General features: G+C 38.0%; 1 protein-coding gene across 1 annotated transcript in view; it reads left to right on the forward strand.

The window, feature by feature from the left end:
• The first annotated feature begins 7,940 nt into the window (after positions 1-7,940).
• Positions 7,941-24,143, forward strand: part of LOC127431916 (rho GTPase-activating protein 28-like) — a 39,067-nt gene continuing 22,864 nt past the window's right edge. The window contains exon 1 of the mRNA XM_051682571.1: positions 7,941-8,079. Within this exon, the coding sequence (XP_051538531.1) occupies positions 7,985-8,079 (95 nt within the window). The 5' untranslated portion in view covers positions 7,941-7,984. The remainder of the gene's footprint in view (positions 8,080-24,143) is intronic.

Consider the following 24,143-nt stretch of genomic DNA (forward strand, 5'->3'; position numbering starts at 1 on the left):
CAAAACATTTTCTCCCTCTTTGTACTATTATGCCAGAATGATTATCCTACTCAAATGCATGTGACATAAAATACAACTGAATTAGGTTGAAAGTAATCCAAAAGTAATCGGATTATATTACCCCAAAAATGTAATCTATGAGATTACATTACTGATTGCATTTTTTTTTGTCATGTAATTTGTAATTAGTACCAGATTACAATTCACAAGTAATCCGCCCAGCACTGGTGCACTAATAATACTACTAAAAGTACAAATACTGTATATCTTGTGTCTCTTAAGAATGTTTGACAGTCTTTGGGTGATTTAATATTTTGTCGTGATGGAGAATAGATTGTGTCTGTCTGTATTTGGCACTCAAGCGTTTGTCTGATTAGTTTATTGCCTGTGAGGTTAAACTTTACAGAAGAAGAGAGATGTGTGAATGAGAAAGGGACGCTCGGGAGGGACGTTATCTCTGTCAGGAATGAGGGGTTAGGGGTCGGAGTATCTTAGAACATTCCAGAATTCTGCTCTTGTACACTCCTGCACAAATATGTACTGCATCGTACCAGGATAACACATGTTTTTCATTAACATTTCAGTGTTTTACTGTCATTGAAATTTGGTCATATATATTGCAGGCAAAACCTGACACACACATACACACTCTCACACACACACACACACACTATTGGCTGAAATCATTTGTTTGCATTACTGTAAGCCAGTTTGATTCTAACCGCAGCATTTGTTCAGTGCGGTAACTTCAGGTTATTGTGTGTTTTCTCAGGCCTGCTCTTCTGTCCTCACTCTTAAAGGAAAATGAAAAGTCAGAGGTCACAGGAAGCAGGCAGTGAGGAGGGAGCCGCTAGAATTTCACACAGATCCAGTGCTCTCGAATACTGATCCTGGATCAGTGCACACAGGTCATGACCTGAACTTATTAGTGATAAGAGTGAGTGAAGCACTGACCATAGATCAGCCACTGCTTTATTTCACTTAAAAGAATATTATGGGTTCAATGCAAGTCAAGATCTCTGGACAGAGTCAGAAAAGAATTCATAAAATAAAGCGAAAATAATGTTTACGGTAATGCATTTACATCGGAAGACATTACACTGGGATCAACTTTAAAACACACACTGTTTGAAAAGTAAAGCCATAAGACAACATGTTAACATGAGATTATACTGAGACTAAATCACTTACTAATCTTGTGTTTGCAAATTAATCAATATTTTACCAATATGTGAACTCTAAACAGTATGTGCAAGGATACCAGAAAGGAATGTGGAGTAACTATCTGTAAGATTACTTTAATCTGTTAGATTACTTTAATAACAAAAAAGTAATCACATTACCAATTATTTAACTTTTAAGTTACTTTCTACACTCAGAAAAATCCTTTTAAGATACGCATTTCAGTTTCATAACAAAATTCCAACAAATTGAATTTAAATAATAAAAAAAATATTTGTATGTTTTTTTTTTTATGGAAATGTATTATGAAATTGAAATGCAAAAATCTTAAAAATAGGCTAAATACTTATTTGAACACATGTTCCACTAATTCTAAATAATGTCTATATTTCATCCATTGTCGCACACCCTTGTTGCTGTCACAGAAATGCAAATAGACATAAATATATATATATATATATATATGAACAGTGTAACCCAAGTAATGTACTTAAAAGTAATTACCTGTGATCTGATTACAGAATTTGAAATGTAACGTGTTGCACTACATTTTGATTTAAAGTAATTCGATTACAGGAGCAAATTACTTTGTAATCAGATTACATCCAACACTGGTGACTTTTCGCAAAAATACGAGCTTCACATTGTAAACCCTCCGGTAAACTTGCCCCATAGACTTCCACTGTAAGTGTATTACTGTAAATACTGTACATTTCTGTATGTTTTTATAAACTGAGGGACAAGATGATTATTGTCTGTGTTGATCAACAGCATGTCACTGATTCTCGACAAAAACGTATTTCCTTTAAGTTAATTCAATTCATTTCATTTGTGATTTGTTGTTGGATTGACCTGATGATCATCTTCATTGTTTCAGGTGCTGTTTTCATGATTATATTTTCATTTCCTTGTTTTGTGCTCATTGTAAGGTTTCTTAAAGTTCATAGAGCTGTTCAGGTTATAGTCCAAAAATCCAGAAGAGAACTGGCCATGGGTTCCCTCGGGATGTTATAATGGAGTAAAATAAGGTCTGTGGTAAACTTTACTTGACAAAACGTGGATGTTTTATCCTACAGCATAAATTACACACAGTCAACATGCCTCAAACGTGAATTCTGAAGCCATATTGCAATGCATAATTATTTTTTTTTTTTGTGCTTCCAAATTCCCATTTGAGGCATGATGACTGTCTGTAATTATTTTGTAGAACAAAACATCCATATATCGTCATGTAATGTTTGCCACAGACCTTATTTTACTCATAAGTTGAAAAACCCCATTTTAAAATCCCATAGGGAAATCCAGAGGGAACCAGTGGCCAATTAGACGTCCGGGTCGTCATGAACAGCTCTATTTCAAAGTAACAGTCGTGACTGACTTTGTTCATTGTAAGTCAACAGTGTGTTTGTGCTCTGGATGAGCTGCATGTCAAATTCAGCATGGAAATTTGGCGGCCAGGTGTGTTCCAGAAATCTGATAGCGATTCTAAATACAGACACATTCCTACTACAAGAAAACACTTCCTGTGAGCGTATGAAGAGACATGTGAGAAACAAGAGTCTCCAGCGAGTAATAATGACCATACACACCGTTGTGCAGAACCTGATGAGGGTTAATAAAAGTTTACAGGACTTTTGACAAAGTTTTACCCTTCCAAAAACTATCTATATATTTTTACAAATTATAAACTTTTACATAAACTTTAAGACAAATCTGTTTAAAGGATTATGTAGGCTATATGTGCACCTTGCTGAAACCCTAATAGAAATAAACATTGTAATAGTTTTAATGTTCATAATGGGAATTATATTTGTTTCAGTAGAAACTATAATAGTCCCTGTGGGTCTCTACTGATTTGTCTAGTGGATACATCTCATGTCTGTTCTGGAAACCAATAGAAACCAATAAATCCTAATGTTAAAGCGAGTCCCATTTAACATTGAAAAAAATTCTATTAATAATCTATTAAGTTAAGTCCAGTAATGTAAGTTGAGAAAAATAATCATTTAATGTCAACTACAATTTTAAATAGTTAATAAATCAAGTTTAACCAACGTGTTTTTCAGTTGACTTAACTAAACATTTTAAATTCTCACAGACGGATATAGTAAGTTAAGTCAACTTACCTCATGCAATTTCAACAGCTATAGGTAAGTTGAATCAACACTTTATGTCTGCCAAACTCAAAAATGTCAATGCAACAACATGACTAGATTAAGTTGAGTCAACAAATATTTTTTTTACAGTGAATATGGTCCCAAACACACTACACTCACTATGATATTTTTAGTGGAAACCATTACAATGTATTTATTTTTCTTATTATTATTTTAGCAGGACACATGAAAAATAAATTCACTTTATAGAGTTTTTCTCATTTACTGTTACATTTACCTCACATCACTGTTACACTATTATACATCACTGGAGTTTTGAATGTCAACCTTTGTGAATTGTAGCTTAATTGTATCTGACTTAAAGGTGCCATAAGCAATTTTTTTATGGAAAGGTGCAAACTTTTTTACTTCTCCCTGAAAGATATTAATTAAATAAGTGTCGTGAGATATCTCACCGGTCTCTGTGACAGCTCTAGACTCTGTAAACAACAAACAAAAATATGTCCGCAGACAATGACACTTTCTGCCTGTCAATCATTTTGCGTGTTCTCATAGTATTTGAGTTGCAGTGAATTATTGAGGCTTAATGCCATTTTTATGCCTTGTTGTTCATAACAGTTGTCAGTTGAGGGCGCTGTATTGCTGCTTTGGAGTGCAGGGTTTTGGAGAAAGGGGGCGTGGCTAATCCAACAACTCAGTTTGTGGAAATTCTAGAACAGCTAAAGCACCTTTAATTTATACAACTGATGAAAACATAAAATGACCACTAATATGTCAAAGAAGTTTGAAGCAAAATTTTAAAGCTTTAGGCTAACAATTTCTGCATAAATTAGCAAAAGCCAAAAAGTGTCACGATTATCTCTACACTGCTGTAAAGGAGTAAGGGAGGTTCCCTTTCAGTTATGATGCTGCTTTAGAAGAGAAGCAGACTATGTAGGTAGTAAACAGCAAGGCACAGCAAGCCCTTTTCACTATTCAATCAATTCTCTATGAATAAAATCAAGTCCTGATGCCCTACATTTCTCTAATGAAATATCCTGTTTCACTCAGAAATACATTATGGAAGTAAAATTGGTTGTGAACGCTGTGTTGACTTTAAAAGGTTTGTATGAGAGCAGGGAAAGATACAGCACTCTAGAATCAGTCCAGATGGGTTTAGGATGGATTTATAATGTGTTGTTGACATACGTTGGAACCAGATAGCACATAATACCCTGCTCTCACCGGCTCTGCGGCTCTTCGACAGTCATCACTAATTCAGATCTTTGAGGAGAAGCAGCGAGACACAGGAAGTGCTCACAACAGATGCTTGAGAGAAATCAATACTCATGTACTGAATAAAACATATGATCACTGACCCAAAAGGTACATAATCACACTGGAAAAAGAGTTTCTGCTGGAGTCAAACAGATTTGTCAATCATGTGATCTTTAATCACCCAATAATCACTCACAAAAGCCAAAAATAAATCACAGTTTTCCAATATCCACTCAGGACACTGTAGCAACTGCATAGCAACACCCTGGCAACCACCCACAAACACACTACCTAACTGGAGTTAACTGATTCGCAAAAGGTGAACACTCATTTACATACTCACCAGCACATCTCCGTATGATCCCGGACGAGCCCCCAATTTATGTTACGGCCAGCTCATTAAAGAGCTCACCAAAAAGGGGAGTCAGACACAAAATGCAATTAAGAAAATAGTTTTATTGTAAATAAATTCCTAATAAACATAAAGCAAAACATGTCTAGGTGTTTTTTTGTTTTTTGGGATTTTCCCCCTTTTTCACCCAATTTGGAATGCCTAATTCCCAATGTGCTTTTTAGTCTTCGTGGTCACGTAGTGATTTGCCTCAATCCGGGTGGCGGAGGACGAATCCCAGTTGCATCCGCATCTGAGACCATCAGCCCGCGTATCTTATCACGTGGCTTGATGAGCGTGTTGCCACAGCGACATAGCGCGTGTGGAGGCTTCACGCCATCCACCGCGGCATCTGTGCTCAACTCACCACACGCCCCACCGAGAACGAACCACATTATAGCGACCACGAGGAGGTTACCCCATGTGACTCTACCCTCCCTAGCAACCGGGCCAATTTGGTTGCTTAGGAGACCTGGCTGGAGTCACTCAGCAAGCCCTAGGATTCGAACTAGCGAACTCCAGGGGTGGTAGCCAGCATCATTTGCCACTGAGCTACCCAGGCCCCCCCACATGTCTAGGTGTTTTAACAGAAACACAAGCATCACGTGGAGATGGTAACTGCAGGTGGGTATTCAAGTTGTGATTCCTCTGGCAAGGTGTTCCTACCACAAAGAGAGAGCCAAGAAATTAGTAAAATGTTTACACTTTTATACAACACATCAACAATTATATACAATCCCTCAGCCAACCAAAAACTGTCCCACAATCCCACCTTAGGACAGAGAGAAAAGCCAGGGTCGTAAAACACTAGCATCACTATTTCTTCAGAAAGCTCTTAAAGTGACAGTCGGTCATAAACGATCAATAAAAGTTCAGCGATCAGCATCATCCTTTATATTGTAAATCACAGTCTTACAGAACTGAATCAACAGTAGCAAATCGATTTAAAAACCACAGAGGAGCAGAATCAATGTGACTAGAGTTGAGGTGAACATCAGGCTGATGTTGGCAGAAGTTACATAAAGACTTTTATTTGAAGAGTCGTTCGGTGAGATCAGGATGTCACATTTACGGCTCATTTGTCTTTGTTGGAATGTCGTGTCTTAACATAGAACACGAATCAACTGATTCCTGCACTGAGATCCATCGGCTGCTGAGAGACACAACTGAACTCAATGTAAAGACTGTAACTTTCTTTCTTCTGTGGAAAACAAATGGAGATGTTTAGCAGAAAACAATGAAAACATACAGTGACCAGGCGCTGTAAAGCTCAAGAAATGACCAAAAAAACTACAAGTATCACAGAAGTAGTTCATACAACTTGTGCACTATATCCTTCAATAGCTTTGTGTGTGGAACAGACCCAAATATAAGTCATCACACATTGAAAAACATATTCATATTCAGATATAATCAGTGGTGTTTGGCATCATTCACAAACCTGGCATATTCATCATGTGCCATTTTCAAAAATACACAGCTGTAAATGAGAGCAACAATGGGAAGCAATTTTTTGGACTTAGAAGAGACTTAGAACAGACAAAGAATGTGTTGGATTTGCTTTCATTTACTTTAATTGAGTTTGCAAGAGAGCAACACATAACTGAGAATGTCACTCTGATGACAATATTCACATGCAATCAACACACAGTTAATGGAACAGAAGTTAAAGGGACAGTTCACCCCAAAATGAAAACTTTCTCATCATTTACTCACCCTCATGCCATCCCAGATGTTTATGACTTTCTTTCTTCAGCAGAACACAAATTAAGATTTTTTTAAGAATGGTGACGAGAGATCTGAAGGTCCAAAAAGCACATAAAGTCATCATAAAAGTAATCCATATGACTCCAGTGGTTTAATCCATGTCTTCAGAAGTGATATGATAGGTGTGGGTGAGAAACAGATCAATATTTAAGTCCTTTATTACTATACATTCTCCTCCTTGCCCAGTAGGTGGCGATATGCATGAAGAATGCGAATCGCCAAAAACAAAAGAAGAAGAATGTGAAAGTGAGAGTGGAGATTTATAGTAAAAAAGGACTTAAATATTGGTCTGTTTCTCACCCACAGCTATCATATCACTTCTGAAGACATGGATTAAACCACTGGAGTCGTATGGATTACTTTTATGCTGCCTTTATGTGCTTTTTGGAGCTTCAAAGTTCTGGTCACCATTCACTTGCATTATATGGACCTACAGAGCTGAAATATTCTTCTAAAAATCTTAATTTGTGTTCTGCAGAAGAAAGAGAATCATACACATCTGGGACGGCATGAGGGTGAGTAAATGATGAGAGAATTTTTATTCTTGGGTGAACTGTCTCTTTACCCACTTATAAACGTCACTGCATCATCAGGGCTAAAGGTCAGGTGTGCTGTGGTCAGGTGTGTTGTACAGGTGTGTGTTAAAAAGGGAAACCCCACAGCTACACACTTCTGCTGTCATCGTAATAATACAGTATATATAACAACATGCTCAACATTAATAAGGGCTTCTCATGAAATATGCATACTAATGAGTCACGAAAATATTAATAACTTAAACATTTAAATGTTTAAATATTTTAATCAAAACACTAAGTGCTTAATGCAAATAATGTAATTCCTAGAAATGTTCTTCCTCTGAAAGTCTTTTTTTTTTCTTTCAATGGTTTAAAAAAAGTGAAAAAAGACCCAGTGCAATGGGACAGAATAAACTATACACTATAATAAAAAATAATTACTATTTGATGAAGAGACAGATATGTATCATCTAAAAATCTAACTGGATAAACTGACAATATTATTTATTTATTTATTTTCCAGAATTGAAGTGTATCCTGTAGGATCGTATTTGATTAGGACCCTTTAGGATTCTTCTTTAACTAGTGGAGATATTTCATATGGTAATTTATGCAGGACTCCTGCGCTCTGATTGGACGAGCGCGGTAGCTCCGCCCTCCGTATAGCGCTGTTCAGAGGAGGGACTGAATGACACACACACACGCGCTTCAATTACAGCTGATCATCAGATCTGCGCTGTTCATGTGTTCACATGATGGATCTGATGGATTGTGGCGGAGTGATTCTAACTGCGTTTCATTCATTCAATATTCACGGGGATGAACAGAAATACACCCCGGACAACAGGTCAGACTCACACACATCTTTACACTCTAAACTCACTCACTATAATGGTGCTTTTATGTTTGATGCTTTTTGAAGTTCGTGCACTCAGTCATTTATAGTTAGTGAAACTGCATGCATGTTTTGCTCTTAAATGTGCACATTATTCAGACTCACATGTGCATTCTGTAAAACACTCATGCATTCATGTCCTGCAGTGTTTGTCACAGTTTGTAATGAATTCAGTCATCAGTTATGATGATTCATTTCCATACAGAACTCTCTGTTTCTCTCTGAAATAATCTGTTCAATCACAACATGAGTCCAGTTTGAATGGTTGTGTACATGACAGCAGAACTATAACACATGTACATTTTATTCTATTTCCTCTGATGTACTGTGCATGTGTATGACTAGAACATGATGTGTCTGATCTTGAAGAAATGTGTCTTAGAAATGTTCAAATATTTGCTAATCAAATACACACAGTGTTGCGTCACACACAGTTATATATCCACCCTGTCCTATATTCCTCATATGAGTCACGCTTGATAAAGAGGTGTTTACTAAATGAATAAATGCAGAACACTCTTGTTTGTTTCAGTGAAATGCAACACTGGCATGTTACTTCTCTAACACAGAAATCACTCATTCATGCAGTACAGAAGTTGCTGCTGTGTGTGTGTGTGTGTGTATTCATGTCATAATGGATCATTAATCATCATTTACACTTTTGTTTTTGACGTAGTCAACACAAGTTGCAACAAAAACACGAGAGTGTTTATAAAGCAGCACAACAGTTTCAATTTCTTTTTGATACACAAATGCTTATTTTACCGGGCCTCCAAAAATAATACGTAATAATTCATAATCATTTTTGGTATTTTTTTAACACGTTTAATGTACAGATTTGACTGTTTTAGTCTTGTCCCAGAGCCAGACTTTCAATATTAAACTATACATATAGTAATTAATACATGTTTAAAACTCTGATCATCTAAACAAAGTGTGAAAATATTATTTAAATGTGTGTTTAGGATACATCAAATGTTAGTTATGACATTAGTCTTATTAAGTCCTTGATATATACTGATTACTGATCAGCATGTTGACATTAGAGCTCCTGAAGTGTCTCAGATGATGATGTCAGAGTCAGGCAGTGACAGGACACGCTTCAGTCTCTCTCTCAGGGGAGTGTGAGCGCGAGCAGTCATTATGTCTTAAAATATTTACACTAGTTGTGAGGTGGAGAGACGCGTGACCCTCTGGATATTTTCAGTTCTTGTGAAGGCCGCATGGATCAACCTTGATGTTCTGTTGATTTATTCCTCGAGCTAAAGAGCTGCAGGATCCGTTTCAGGAAACAGAAACACAAAGGGAATCTGATGATACGGCAGAGACGTTCAATGACTGAATGATAAAGAACAGCAGAAAGATTTCAATTTTAGCCAATAATTGAATAAAGTGCGCGCATTTCCTTCAGTAAAGTTGCCAGGCAGATATTTTCTCCCAGGTACAACGAATAAATGATCTAGAGAGATTTTTAAAGAGTTTGACCCTTTGTTAATTTCTGGAGTTATGTATTCTGAATACTGATGAATGTGTCAGTTGTGTAGACTCCCACACACACTCACACATACACACACACATACACACACACACACTCACACATACACTCACAGACACACTCACACATACACACACAGACACACTCACACTCACATACACACACACATTCACACACAGACAGACACACTCACACACACACTCACACACATACACACACAGATACACTCACACATACACTCACACACACACTCACACATACACTCACAGACACACTCACACACACACTCACACATACACACACACACACTCACACATACACACACACACACTCACAGACACACTCACACATACACTCACACACACACTCACACACACACACACAGACACACTCACACACACACTCACACATACACTCACACACACACTCACACACACACTCACACACACACTCACACATACACACACACACACTCACAGACACACTCACACATACACTCACACACACACTCACACACACACACACAGACACACTCACACACACACTCACACTCACACATACACACACACACTCTCACACACAGACAGACACACTCACACATACACACACATACACACACAGATACACTCACACATACACTCCCACACACACTCACACATACACTCCCACACACACTCCCACATACACTCCCACACACACTCCCACATACACTCCCACACACACTCACACATACACTCACACACACACTCACACATACACACACACATACACACACAGACACACTCACACATTCTTAGTACTGATGAATGTGTCAGTTGTGTAGACTCCCACACACACTCACACATACACTCACACACATACACACACAAACACACACACACTCACACAGACACACTCACACACTCACACATTCTTAGTACTGATGAATGTGTTAGTTGTGTAGACTCACACACACACACACACACATACTTACACTCACACACATACACTAACACAACACAAACACTCACACACACAAACAAACACATACACTCACACAGACAGACACACACATACACTCACACATTCTCACACACACACTCTAACAGACACACATCATTAACACACACTCACACACACACTCTAACAGACACACATACATTAACACACAGACACTCACACACACACACACAGATACACCTACACAAACAAACACACATACACACAAACACTCACACAGCTGTTCTGTCGATTTCAGTGGTGTCGTGTTGTATCATCCTCAGTGACATAATTCCCACAGGTTGAGAACAGCTGTTGTGTGTGTGTTTGGGTATGTGTGTGTGTGTGTGTGTGTGTGTGTGTGTGTGTGTTTGTTTGTTTGTATCTGTGTGCTTGTGTATGTGTGTGTGTGTGTGTGTGTTTGTTTGTTTGTATCTGTGTGCTTGTGTATGTGTGGGTGTGTTTGTATCTGTGTGTTTGTGTATGTGTGTTTGTATCTGTGTGCTTGTGTATGTGTGTTTGTATCTGTGTGCTTGTGTATGTGTGTTTGTATCTGTGTGCTTGTGTATGTGTGTTTGTATCTGTGTGCTTGTGTATGTGTGGGTGTGTTTGTATCTGTGTGTTTGTGTATGTGTGTTTGTATCTGTGTGTTTGTGTATGTGTGGGTGTGTTTGTTTGTTTGTATCTGTGTGCTTGTGTATGTGTGTTTGTATCTGTGTGCTTGTGTATGTGTGGGTGTGTTTGTTTGTTTGTATCTGTGTGCTTGTGTATGTGTGTTTGTATCTGTGTGTTTGTGTATGTGTGTTTGTGTATGTGTGGGTGTGTTTGTATCTGTGTGCTTGTGTATGTGTGTTTGTATCTGTGTGTTTGTGTATGTGTGGGTGTGTTTGTTTGTTTGTATCTGTGTGCTTGTGTATGTGTGTTTGTATCTGTGTGCTTGTGTATGTGTGTTTGTGTATGTGTGTTTGTGTATGTGTGTTTGTATCTGTGTGCTTGTGTATGTGTGTTTGTATCTGTGTGTTTGTGTATGTGTGTTTGTGTATGTGTGGGTGTGTTTGTTTGTTTGTATCTGTGTGCTTGTGTATGTGTGGGTGTGTTTGTATCTGTGTGTTTGTGTATGTGTGTTTGTATCTGTGTGTTTGTGTATGTGTGGGTGTGTTTTTATCTGTGTGTGTGTGTGTGTGTGTGTGTGTGTTTGTTTGTTTGTATCTGTGTGCTTGTGTATGTGTGGGTGTGTTTGTATCTGTGTGTTTGTGTATGTGTGTTTGTATCTGTGTGTATGCTGTGTGTGTGTGTGTGTGTGTGTGTTTGTTTGTTTGTATCTGTGTGCTTGTGTATGTGTGGGTGTGTTTGTATCTGTGTGTTTGGGTGTGTGTGTGTGTGTGTGTGTGTGTGTGTTTGTTTGTTTGTATCTGTGTGTTTGTGTATGTGTGGGTGTGTTTGTATCTGTGTGTTTGTGTATGTGTGGGTGTGTTTGTATCTGTGTGTTTGTGTATGTGTGTTTGTATCTGTGTGTTTGTGTATGTGTGGGTGTGTTTTTATCTGTGTGTGTGTGTGTGTGTGTGTGTGTGTGTGTGTGTGTGTGTGTGTGTGTGTTTGTTTGTATCTGTGTGCTTGTGTATGTGTGGGTGTGTTTGTATCTGTGTGTTTGGGTGTGTGTGTGTGTGTGTGTGTGTGTGTGTGTTTGTTTGTTTGTATCTGTGTGTTTGTGTATGTGTGGGTGTGTTTGTATCTGTGTGTTTGTGTATGTGTGGGTGTGTTTGTATCTGTGTGTTTGTGTATGTGTGGGTGTGTTTGTATCTGTGTGTTTGTGTATGTGTGGGTGTGTTTTTATCTGTGTGTGTGTGTGTGTGTGTGTGTGTGTGTTTGTTTGTTTGTATCTGTGTGCTTGTGTATGTGTGGGTGTGTTTGTATCTGTGTGTTTGGGTGTGTGTGTGTGTGTGTGTGTGTGTGTGTTTGTTTGTTTGTATCTGTGTGTTTGTGTATGTGTGGGTGTGTTTGTATCTGTGTGTTTGTGTATGTGTGGGTGTGTTTGTATCTGTGTGTTTGTGTATGTGTGGGTGTGTTTGTATCTGTGTGTTTGTATATGTGTGTTTGTATCTGTGTGCTTGTGTATGTGTGTGTGTGTGTGTGTGTGTGTGTGCTTGTTTGTTTGTATCTGTGTGTTTGTGTATGTGTGGGTGTGTTTGTATCTGTGTGTTTGTGTATGTGTGGGTGTGTTTGTATCTGTGTGTTTGTGTATGTGTGGGTGTGTTTGTATCTGTGTGTTTGTATATGTGTGTTTGTATCTGTGTGCTTGTGTATGTGTGTGTGTGTGTGTGTGTGTGTGTGCTTGTTTGTTTGTATCTGTGTGCTTGTGTATGTGTGGGTGTGTTTGTATCTGTGTGTTTGGGTGTGTGTGTGTGTGTGTGTGTGTGTGTGTTTGTTTGTTTGTATCTGTGTGTTTGTGTATGTGTGGGTGTGTTTGTATCTGTGTGTTTGTGTATGTGTGGGTGTGTTTGTATCTGTGTGTTTGTGTATGTGTGGGTGTGTTTGTATCTGTGTGTTTGTGTATGTGTGGGTGTTTGTATCTGTGTGTTTGTGTATGTGTGGGTGTGTTTGTATCTGTGTGTTTGTGTGTGGGGGTGTGTTTGTATCTGTGTGCTTGTGTGTGTGTGTGTGTTTGTTTGTATCTGTGTGCTTGTGTATGTGTGGGTGTGTTTGTATCTCTGTGCTTGTGTATGTGTGGGTGTGTTTGTGTGTGTGTGTGTGTTTATCTCTGTGTGTGTGTGTGTGTGTGTGTGTGTGTTTATCTGTGTGTGTGTGTGTGTGTGTTTGATGTTGAAAGCTCGTGTCTGTCAGAGTTTTATCTCTTGTACAAAAGGACGTGCTGGTACTCGTGTGACTGTGTTGAATGAGTCTTTGTGCGTCTGACACACACTGATAGTTTCTCCTGAATAATCGTGTGCTGATGTCAGTGAGCGCTTGTGTGTAACTATATTACAGTGTCAGATAATGTTAGAATAGTTTGTGATTCTGAAATGAAAAATGACTTTCTTTTGTTCCAATAAACGTGTGAATCTCAAGGAAATATGTTGAGGTCTCATTTCACCCTGAAATCAGACTTGTGTGTGATTGGTTATAATGCTCAACTGCTGCAAAAATGCACGTTAATTAGAAAATTAAACAGAAAAGTTTGTAACACTTTACAGTAAGGTTGCTTTAGTTAACATGAACTAACAACGAACAGTTGGATTTTTATAAGATTAATGAATGCTGTAATATAATATTGTTTGTTCATGACACCTGTAATGCATTAATTAATGTTAACGAATAGAACCTTATTGTAAAGTGTTACCGAAAATTTTGATGCAACTCAAGTTGCTTTTCAGGATTAGATGATCGTGGCATCTTGATTGTTTATTCAATTAATTGTGACATGATTTTCATGACAGTTAAGCTAATTTACCTCTTAAAATACTCATTACCCAAATGCAACCATTCTTTTTACTGTGTCACATTTACTATATTACAGTGATTTTGTACAACAATACTACCATGTTGTATGAAAACATTGTGGTTTTAATGATCTATAATAACTTTTTTCACATCACAATTGTAAGAATAGTGTTTTGTTTGTTTGTTTTTTTGGAAGGATTTGGTTTCAAACGTGCTTAAGTGTCATGAAAAAACATCCCAATGTTTCTAAAAAGAGGCTTCATTTTCTTTGTGCCAAGTATAATTTTTAACTTCTTTCTTTTGGTGTTGTGGTGAGATATGAGCTGAAAATGTTCCTGACAGGTAGATCAATGTTCACAAACTTCCCTTTCTTGTTAGTGATACTGGAACAATCACATCAAGTATCCGAGGAAGTTTGCGGTTCATTCAGTGACTGTAAATAAGTCTTTGTTTAAATATTATGTTTCCATTGTATTGTGACAATTAAGAGTTTGAGAGCCGTTGCTGCTGTTGTGATGTTCAGAGAACTGATGTGATGTCATCTGTCAACATTGAACACAGAAGTGACATCATTCTGACATGAGTTTTCATTAATCCTTTAAGCTTTGAGGGTGTTTTTAAATGTTCCCTGTTTCAGTTGCATACCCAAAATTAAAGGCTTATAACTCACCCAAAATACAAGGAGGATCAAGTGTTTGGTATCATTGTAAAGAAAACTTTTCAAATGTTTTAATGATATAGATTATGATACATTCTGAGACTCTCAGCCTAAGAAACTGCTGAAAAATCACACAAAAAAATCAAGCCAAACATTTACTGTTTTTCTATTTTTCAGATTTGACATGATATATCTCTGTGTGTAAATAAGGTGGCTCTGAAAAACCCAATCATGTCAGCTGTATCTGAGACATTTTTGTGTTGATACGACAAAGCAATCTAAAGTTACAGCATTACAACAATAATTTATCATAGCGTCCAAAAACATCTCCAAACAAATAAAACATAATAATTGTACATAAGAACTAATTACACATGCAAACACAACGTGGCAATACAGAAACTAAACAAAGCCACAGACACAACACGCGAATGACACGAGCGCATATCGCCAGAGACAAAGGCAACATGCGCTTATGCCAGACGACAGACAAGACGGGACATTTGTGTGAGGGTTCAGCCACAAATAGACAGGCACCATGACTGAAGCGGCTGAACTCCAGCACAGCATGACAACGGATAGCGACCCGGACACGCAGCACAAAGCGAGCGCAACGCGAAGTACGCCCGAGGTCATGAGAGACAAACACAAAACAATTGACACGAGTGCATGCCGCAAGAATGAAATAAGAGCAATGCACTCGTGCCAATAACTGACAAGAGAATGCATTACAGTGCCAAAAGGATGAGCAATGCACTCTCACATAGACTAGACAAGACAGTAAACAAGAGTGTCAGAGCTCAGCCACAAAGACAACAAAACATAATCACAATAAGTGGCTGAACTCAGACAGCAGACATGATATTAGTAATGAGATTTCACAGAATGAGTTTCATTCTGTGTCATTTGAGTCATCATTGAGTCTGTGTCATGTATTTGGCGCCATCTCCTGGTGGTCATATGTAACATTGTGCTTCATGTGGATTATCTAATGATCTCTGCATCTGATTATCTTGTGTGTGGGCTCGTTTTAAAGATAATCACCTCCTCTAAATAATGATGTGTGATGTTTTATGTTCTTTTTATGTTTCTTGAAGTTATAAGTGAAAACACGCCATATAAGCAACACCATCATAATTATCAAAGACATATACTTAGCTATTACTCACTATATTTTTGTCTGTGAGTAAAACAAATAGGCTGGTTGTATTCTACTCTTTGAGAGCTTTCCAACAACAAATGACACATGGATATTTGATGAGTTTGATGTTTTTACTGATTACAATAATATTGTGCAGATTGTTTTATGAAATTTGTCTGCAAATATCAAAGCACTTGTTCAGTTTTGGTCATAATGTCTACATGCATTGTAAAGTAGAGCTTCTAATCTTTCAAACGATACCGATTTTGTGTTGGTCAAGACTGGCGTTATTAAGATTTTGATGATTACTTTTTTTTTCTTAGTGGGACCATCCGAGCTTAAAGTGTTAAAGACTCTTCTCAGACCATATTATAGTCTGGAACATTTTGTTTCTTTCTTTGGACATATACCATGCTAATGCCATGCAATTCTTTGTCATGCCTTGGACTGCCATGCAAAAACCATGCTAAATGAAAATCGTAACCATTCAGTACTGTGGTAATACCATGCTTGTTCTGGGCATTTGTATTCATTACAGCCACAGTTCATTTGTAAGCATGTAATAACCTATATTATGCATATAATCTAAAATCACTGACTTCCTTTTGTGAAACCAATCACTCCAATACTGGAGAATAAACAGTGACACATTCGTTGACTCACTCTATTGACATTTGGTACGTCAAATCCATGCGAATTCACTGATTCTGTTGACTTAGTCATAAAAAGCCATAAAGAGCAATAAACGTAGCCGAATTAAACGCATTGAGATGATATAGGTGACCTGCAGGCATCACATCAATGCTGCATAACTGCATTCCAGCTGATAGGAATCAGAACACTGAAACTCTTTCACTTGCATCTGGACAAACATGAGAGACACACCGACGACAGCATGCACGGGTAATCACAGCTCTTTTTCTACAGTTAATCATAGATTCAATTTAAAGGAGGAAGATGATGGAGTTGATAAACGTGAGGAGAGTTTAACGTGATAAATGGCTGGTAATGAGGTGCAATATAAGTGTTATAAATACTTTTGGACTTACTAATGCAGTGGATTGTTTCCGGAGAAGCTTTCCTGATATAGGTGAAGTGTTATTGTCGTATTATAAACTCAATATGTTTGTGTTTGAGAGAAAGAGATCTCAAGAGATCTAAAGATCAAATTACACTCTCACATCTGGTGGTTTTGTTTGTTGATATGATGTTTTGTCTTAGCTAACATGTTAATGCTTCCATTAAGAAGGCACTTTTACTTCAAGAGAGAAAACAAGAGTATACATGCTCATAAGATCAAAGGAAGACCATTTTAAAGTCCTTGGAGGTCTTGTTCTTAACACCTCACATATCAGAAAGATTGATTTAATTAATGTGGGATTCTAAATGTCTGTTGAAATAATCTACTCTCACATGCTTGTGTTCGTGTTGACCAGAGGATACTGATTTTATGCAGAGAGCAGACAGACAGACGTTTGATGTGCATTTTATTTTTTTAGGAAATTAAATGCAATGAGAAGACATTATGTTATGGGTGAATGCTGTTTAGAAAGAGCCGGTGTGTTTGTGTTTATTGCATCAGTTTCTCACGCAAACATGATATTTGTGTGACAAGCACGATCTGTTTTGCATGAACGTGAGGTGTCAATATTTGAAAAGTAAATTCCCCCTATTGGCTTCAGTGTGGGGAAGTTTCAGTCGTGTGTTGAACAGGATATTCTATTGGCTGAATGGATGAGTGATTCGTTACATTTTTTTATCCTGCTGTTTTCTGTTAATTTTGACACTAAACACCTGAACGCTCTGTTACCACTGACTCCTGACACAACCATAAGCTTAAAGCTGAAGTTCTGTATGTCATTTATTACAATGATAAAATACTTCCTTGTATCCCAGATAATAGTTTGACTTCCTAAAGAGACTTTCAGAACATTCACCTGTTTATTTGAGCTGCCCGACACATTAACATTGACTCAATTGTAGTGAAATAGCACATTTTGTTTGGCTGTAAAGTGCCGTTTCACCTGAACACATGAGGAACACATTAATTTCCTCTGATGGTAAATATTCGGTTTAGTAATCAGATGAATATCTGACAATATTAGAGCTCGGATGAAGGTTTCACAGCTTGTCATGGTGACTATAAAAGGCTCTCAGCATAAATGTGTTTTTATCTTATCGTCTAACAGACGTGAGCGACGCTATTAGGAAGTTAATGTTGCATTATTGATTTTGTGGGTGTGTGCAGAGTAATACAGAACATTATATAGCACATTTCAGACACTGAGCAGACTTTCCGATCGCTTTAGCCAAAACAGGAAGTTTGAGTGGCAGTCGACTTCCTCTCCGTAATGTTATCAAAGCACACTCACTTTCTAACTCTCGTAAACACTACACTCTTACTGTAGTCTTCATATCACCATCTCTGTTTGTCCTTTTTGAAAACAGATTGTAAGTTATTACAAATCATGCTAATACTGTGTTTTTTGAAACATGTACCAAGGTAGCATCATAACAGTTACATTTATGCATTTGGCAGACGCTTTTATCCAAAGCGACTTACAGTGCACTTATTACAGGGACAATCCCCCTGGAGCAACCTGGAGTTAAGTGTCTTGCTCAAGGACACAATGGTGGTGGCTGTGGGGATTGAACCAGCAACCTTCTGATAACCAGTTATGTGCTTTAGCCCACTACGCCACCACCACTCCATAACATGTTTCTGGAGCACCTTACTTTATGTGAATTACTGTGGTATATTAATATGTCAATATTGAAGTTCTGTTGAGGGCTGAACGGTTCTGAGCACGATGAGTAACGTTTCTACTTGAGCACGGTTCAGAACGGTACGATTACAAACCGTTCCCGGTCTGGATTTCTAAGCACGCTTAGCTAACAGTACTCAGGACAGAGAACGTGCTGGTGCAATATCTGTAGTGATGTGGCGACTCGTGATTGGTCACTTGCTCAGTCCATTCTAATCCTGATTTCACAGCCACACATGAAAAAGAAACTGAAACCGTATGGCAACTAGCCCAGTTGACACTTAATCACGTGCAGGAGATTTTTATTTTATTTTAATTTTTACTAGTAAAAATGCTCTTTTTTTATATAAGTACTTCCGTTTGCCCTAGTAGAAACGTTAATTATTGATATAAAAAAAAATGATGTAATTATTCGTCAAAATACCCATTCTTGATATCAAATATGACATATTTTCTTTTGACATAATTCTGCTTAGATGTAAAGAAACAATTAATTTATGTATTTATGGATATAAATTTATGGATTGAAATATGAGAATTGGTATTATGTTTGTGTGTGTGTGTGTGTGTGTGTGTGTGTGTGTGTTTTACTCACTCTTTGTTTTTGTTTTTGTAAAATAAAAAGGCACTTAAAATGTTCTTACTCCAGCAATTTTGCCATTACAAACACCATCAATGTGTGGTAACTGATCAGAACGTATTATTGAACGTATATAAACTGTAGGCTGCTTTAGAATTTAAAATATCTAAAAAGATGAATTAGAGGGATCAATAAATTATGAACAAATTACTGCATTTACCTGGTTAATATGTAATCATGTAATCCATTAAAAGTAACTGTAACCTGATTACAAGTTTTCAAAATGTAATTGAATCTAATTACAAGTACTTGATTTTTGTAATCTGATTACGTAATACAGATTACATATAATCCATTACTAGCCAGCACTGTTGATGTTAACATATGTTAACAAATGGAACCTTATTGTAAAGTGTTACCGTAATTTTTTTGATATGTTACTGCATTTTTACTAGTAGAATTTTACAATGATCTGTCATTCCCTCCTGTTCAAAACACAATTACAGATATCTATAATTAACTTCTGACTAGTTGAAATTCTAGCTTCACATATCAGCTATGTACGTCTTAATAGTAAAAATTATGATCTTCGATATCATATGATTACATATTTTTAATGTACATTTTATTCCTGATATCAACAATTAAATTTCAACTAGTAAAAGTGTTTATTTTGGATATCTGTTATTTGTTAGATAGTTAGTTAGATTCTGCTGTAATTGCGTTGTGAACAGTAATATGTTCGTTTCATTGTGAAATTCTAGTAAAAATGCAGTTACAGATATCAATAATTTGTTTTTACTAGATGAAATTGTATTTTTGATATCAATAATTAAAATGTTTACTAGTGCAAACCTAATATAAAAAAATATAATTTTTACTAGAATTAATATCATTGCTGATCTCAAGAATGAGCATTTTGGGGGCCTGGGTAGCTCAGCGAGTATTTTTTTTTTTTTTTTTTTGGGGGGGGGATTTTTCCCCTTTTTCTCCCAATTTGGAATGCCCAATTCCCAATGTGCTCTAAGTCCTCGTGGTCGCATAGTGATTCGCCTCAGTCCGGGTGGCGGAGGACGAATCTCAGTTGCCTCCGCGTCTGAGACAGTCAACCCGCGCATCTTATCACGTGGATTGTTGAGCGCGTTGCCACGGAGACATAGTGCGTGTGGAGGCTTCACGGCAACAACGACCAATTCACCATGCGCCCCACCGAGAACAAACCACATTATAGCGACCATGAGGAGATTACCCCATGTGACTCTACCCTCCCTAGCAACCGGGCCAATTTGGTTGCTTAGGAGACCTGGCTGGAGTCACTCAGCACGCCCTGGGATTCGAACTTGCGAACTAGCGAACTCCAGGGGTGGTAGCCAGCGTATTTTACCACTGGGCTACCCAGGCCCCCTATAGCTCAGCGAGTATTGACGCTGACTGTCACACCTGGAGTCGCGAGTTCGAATCCAGGGTGTGCTGAGTGACTCCAGTCAGGTCTCCTAAGCAACCAAATTGGCCCGGTTGCTAGGGAGGGTAGAGTCACATGGGGTAACCTCCTCATGGTCGCTATAATGTGGTTCTTGCTCTCGGTGGGGCGCGTGGCGAGTTGTGCGTGAGCCTCCACATGTGCTATGTCTCCGTGGAAACGCGCTCAACAAGCCACGTGATAAGATGCGCGGATTGGCGAGATTTGTCCTCCGCCACCCGGATTGAGGCGAGTCACTACGCCACCATGAGGACTTAGAGCGCATTGGGAATTGGGCATTCCATGTTGGGGAGAAAAGGGGAGAAAATCTATAATGCTTGTGATAGTAACCGGTACGGATGGGCATCTTGCGACAAGAACTGTTCGGCTTGATGGTGCAAAAGCGCTTTCTGTAAATGATGGACGTTCCATTTCGGTAGAAATCTGTTCAGTTCCGTGTGGACCCACTCATAGCTTAAATAGAAGATGCCTGAATGCTGATAAATGTGGCTAGATAATTGTTCATAAGTAGGATGATACTTTTAGTTTAAACACTCAGTTCTGTCAGTGAAATGATTGAAAATGTCATTCTGGGTGATGAAAGATTATTTCTGGTGATTGTGGTTTTTGCTCCAAGTGAAACATGGGTTAGTCATCGGATGAACCAGCACTGCTCATGTAAAGTTCACTGGACGCTTGGCCAGAAAACATCCTTATGTTACGCTGTTAGTCATTACAGTTCCATTAGCTGGTGAATCACACATAATTCACTCTGGCTCACTGATGCAAACGTCTCAAATGCTGATAAGTCCAGCGTCGCTCTATTGATTTGTTGTGCAGCGTGTCCTGTTGCTAATGTGCCACTTTTAACCTGCAGGAGTGCTGCATTTTGCTGACAGCGGTTATGTGCTCCTGCATTGGGCTTTAATGCTCACGGGACACTTGGGGGTAAAACGGACCCTGTTGATGAGTAATTGCCCCTCTTTAAGGGCCCTGTCCAGTGTGGGGGTGTTTTGGATTAATCACAGCTTCCACATTCCCTTTCGCGATCACTAAAACTCTTGTGCTTTCACTTATGTTGAATGAATGAATGAACAAGTGTTATATTTATATAGCGCTTTTCTGACACTACACTCAAAGCCCTTTACATACTGAAAAGGGGACTCTCCTCACACACCACTGTGTTGATTTAATTGTGTGAGTTTGAGTATCAGACATCTACAATGCGAGTAAATCACTGTCCGCCTACTGGGCTGCCACCTACTCATGCTATCGACACCTACTGGGTTGTTGTGCAAATATTATTACGTTATCCTTTATCCCTCCCTTTATTTTCTTCTCCCTGCCCAGTAGGTGGTGATGTGCACGATGAATGCAAATTGCCAAAAAACAAAAGAAGAAGAAGGGCTTGTCAAATTGGACATTTATAGTAAAAAATGGACGTAAATATTGATCTGCTTTTCACACACACCTATCACTTCAGAAGACATGGATTAAACCACTGGAGTCGTATGGATTACTTTTATGCTGCCTTTATGTGATTTTTGGAGCTTCAAAGTTCTGGTCACCATTCACTTGCATTGTATGGACCTACAGAGCTGAAATATTCTTCTAAAAATCTTCATTTGTGTTCTGCAGAAGAAAGAAAGTCATACACATCTGGGATGGCATGAGGGTGAGTAAATGATGAGAGTTTTCATTTTTGGGTGAACTGTCCCTTTAAAGTAGCCCCTCTGTGTGAGTTCTTCCTAATCAGGAAGGTTTTTCTGGAACTCTGGCTGTTGTGTTCTGGTTGAAGTGTTGCTCTTAAATGCTCTAAAAGTATTTTTTGAGTCCAGATGTTTCACTTTAAGTCTTTAGGAGACAAAAGACGTTTGGATATGCCATTCCTGATGGAATCATGAGGTTGTTTATGCCACCCAAAACGTGAAAACAAACGTCTGAGCTAATGTTTGATGAGGACGTGCCAGGGTCAGACGCTTGGCACACTTGTGTTGATGAAATTGACGCCCACTTCAATCAACATCACAGACGAAGAGGCTTTTATTTGATTAAATAAATGGCCAGTGATGTATCTGAAAAGCACCTCTAAAGGTTTGTCCAGTAAATGGACATTTAAACCTTTCACTTTTATTTAAAATGCAACTTTTTTTTACATATAGAAAAATCTAATTTGGTTGGGATATGTTACAGTTGTGGTTTTGGTCCTGCCGTTTACATTCCTTTAGGAATGAGCTCATGATTTCAAGAAGCTTCTCGGGTTTCACAGGAACTCTGAAGAGCACCACATGTTTCCAGTTTAATTTCCCTCCACACTGACCTACATTCATCACGGGGGGCCTGAAACACTTTCAGATATTTACAGAGAAAGAAGAGTAAACTTTGTGTGCTGAACAGTGTGTTTTATCACTTAAGAGTGTTTATTAATGAGAAAACAGTGTGTTTTAAGGTAAAGCAGATTATAGTGAGAATGTTTGGAGAATAGACTTGTTTTAATCGTAAAACTGGTGAGGTTTTGCTTGAAGTCAACACTAAATGGAGTTCACAATCCATTTTAAAAGTGTAAAGTGTCTCTATATGTTTAGAAACGCTGATGATTAGGGCCGATTACAATGACAGCATTGATTGTTCTGAATAAGGGATGGGTTGAGTAATGTAACCCACAAAAAACTAATAATCGATTACTTGTAAATGAAAATGTAAGTTACAAATAACAAGTATCATATGTACCTGTTTTAAATACATAGCTTTTAAGGAAGCTAACTTCAACAAGCTATGCTTTTCTTTGTGAGCAAATGAAATGAACAATATGCATTAATAAAAATTAAAAATAAAGGTAAAAAAACATTTGCACTCACTCGGAGCTTACATAGAAACCTGTACTAACGGCATTTGAGTAATGCACATATATAAACTCTGAGTCAACATAAGGGCTATCACATTTGTATTGTTTCACATGTTCTTAGAAAAACAAGTGGTGAAAGTTGGCTTTCAGAATATGCTCTCTGCCGGTGTTCAGAGATTTGATGAGAGATTTAAGTATAACTTAGTTTTGCTTGCGGCAGTAAAATGCCAAACAAAAATCAATTTACTCTAGTAGGGTCATTCCATGTCAACTCAACCAGAGGTCCCTCTGGTGAAAGAAATACATAAATGAGGATGAAAGCCAAATATTAAATGCCATGGATGAATATTTACTGAGTAATCCGCTATTTTGTAGAGGGGGCAATTTTCACTTATGATTTTGGAGCAAAATCACAGATAAAAAAAATACCCGTAGAAAGGTGTCAGCATCATTATTTTATTGTTACACAGAGATTGGTAGATCTGTTACTAAAACCAGCTGACTTTAGCAATCCTTGTTGCATTATATTCCAATGGTGACCGTTCAGATATGGGGAAAAAGCACTTTTTGTGTTCTTTTTCCAAAGTTGGCATGCCTGTAACTCAAGAAGTATTAAAGATATCTTAATATCCTTTTAGAGTCTGATTCAGAACAAAC

This window comes from Myxocyprinus asiaticus, chromosome 41, assembly GCF_019703515.2.
Source record: "Myxocyprinus asiaticus isolate MX2 ecotype Aquarium Trade chromosome 41, UBuf_Myxa_2, whole genome shotgun sequence".
Classification (NCBI taxonomy): Eukaryota; Metazoa; Chordata; class Actinopteri; order Cypriniformes; family Catostomidae; genus Myxocyprinus; species Myxocyprinus asiaticus.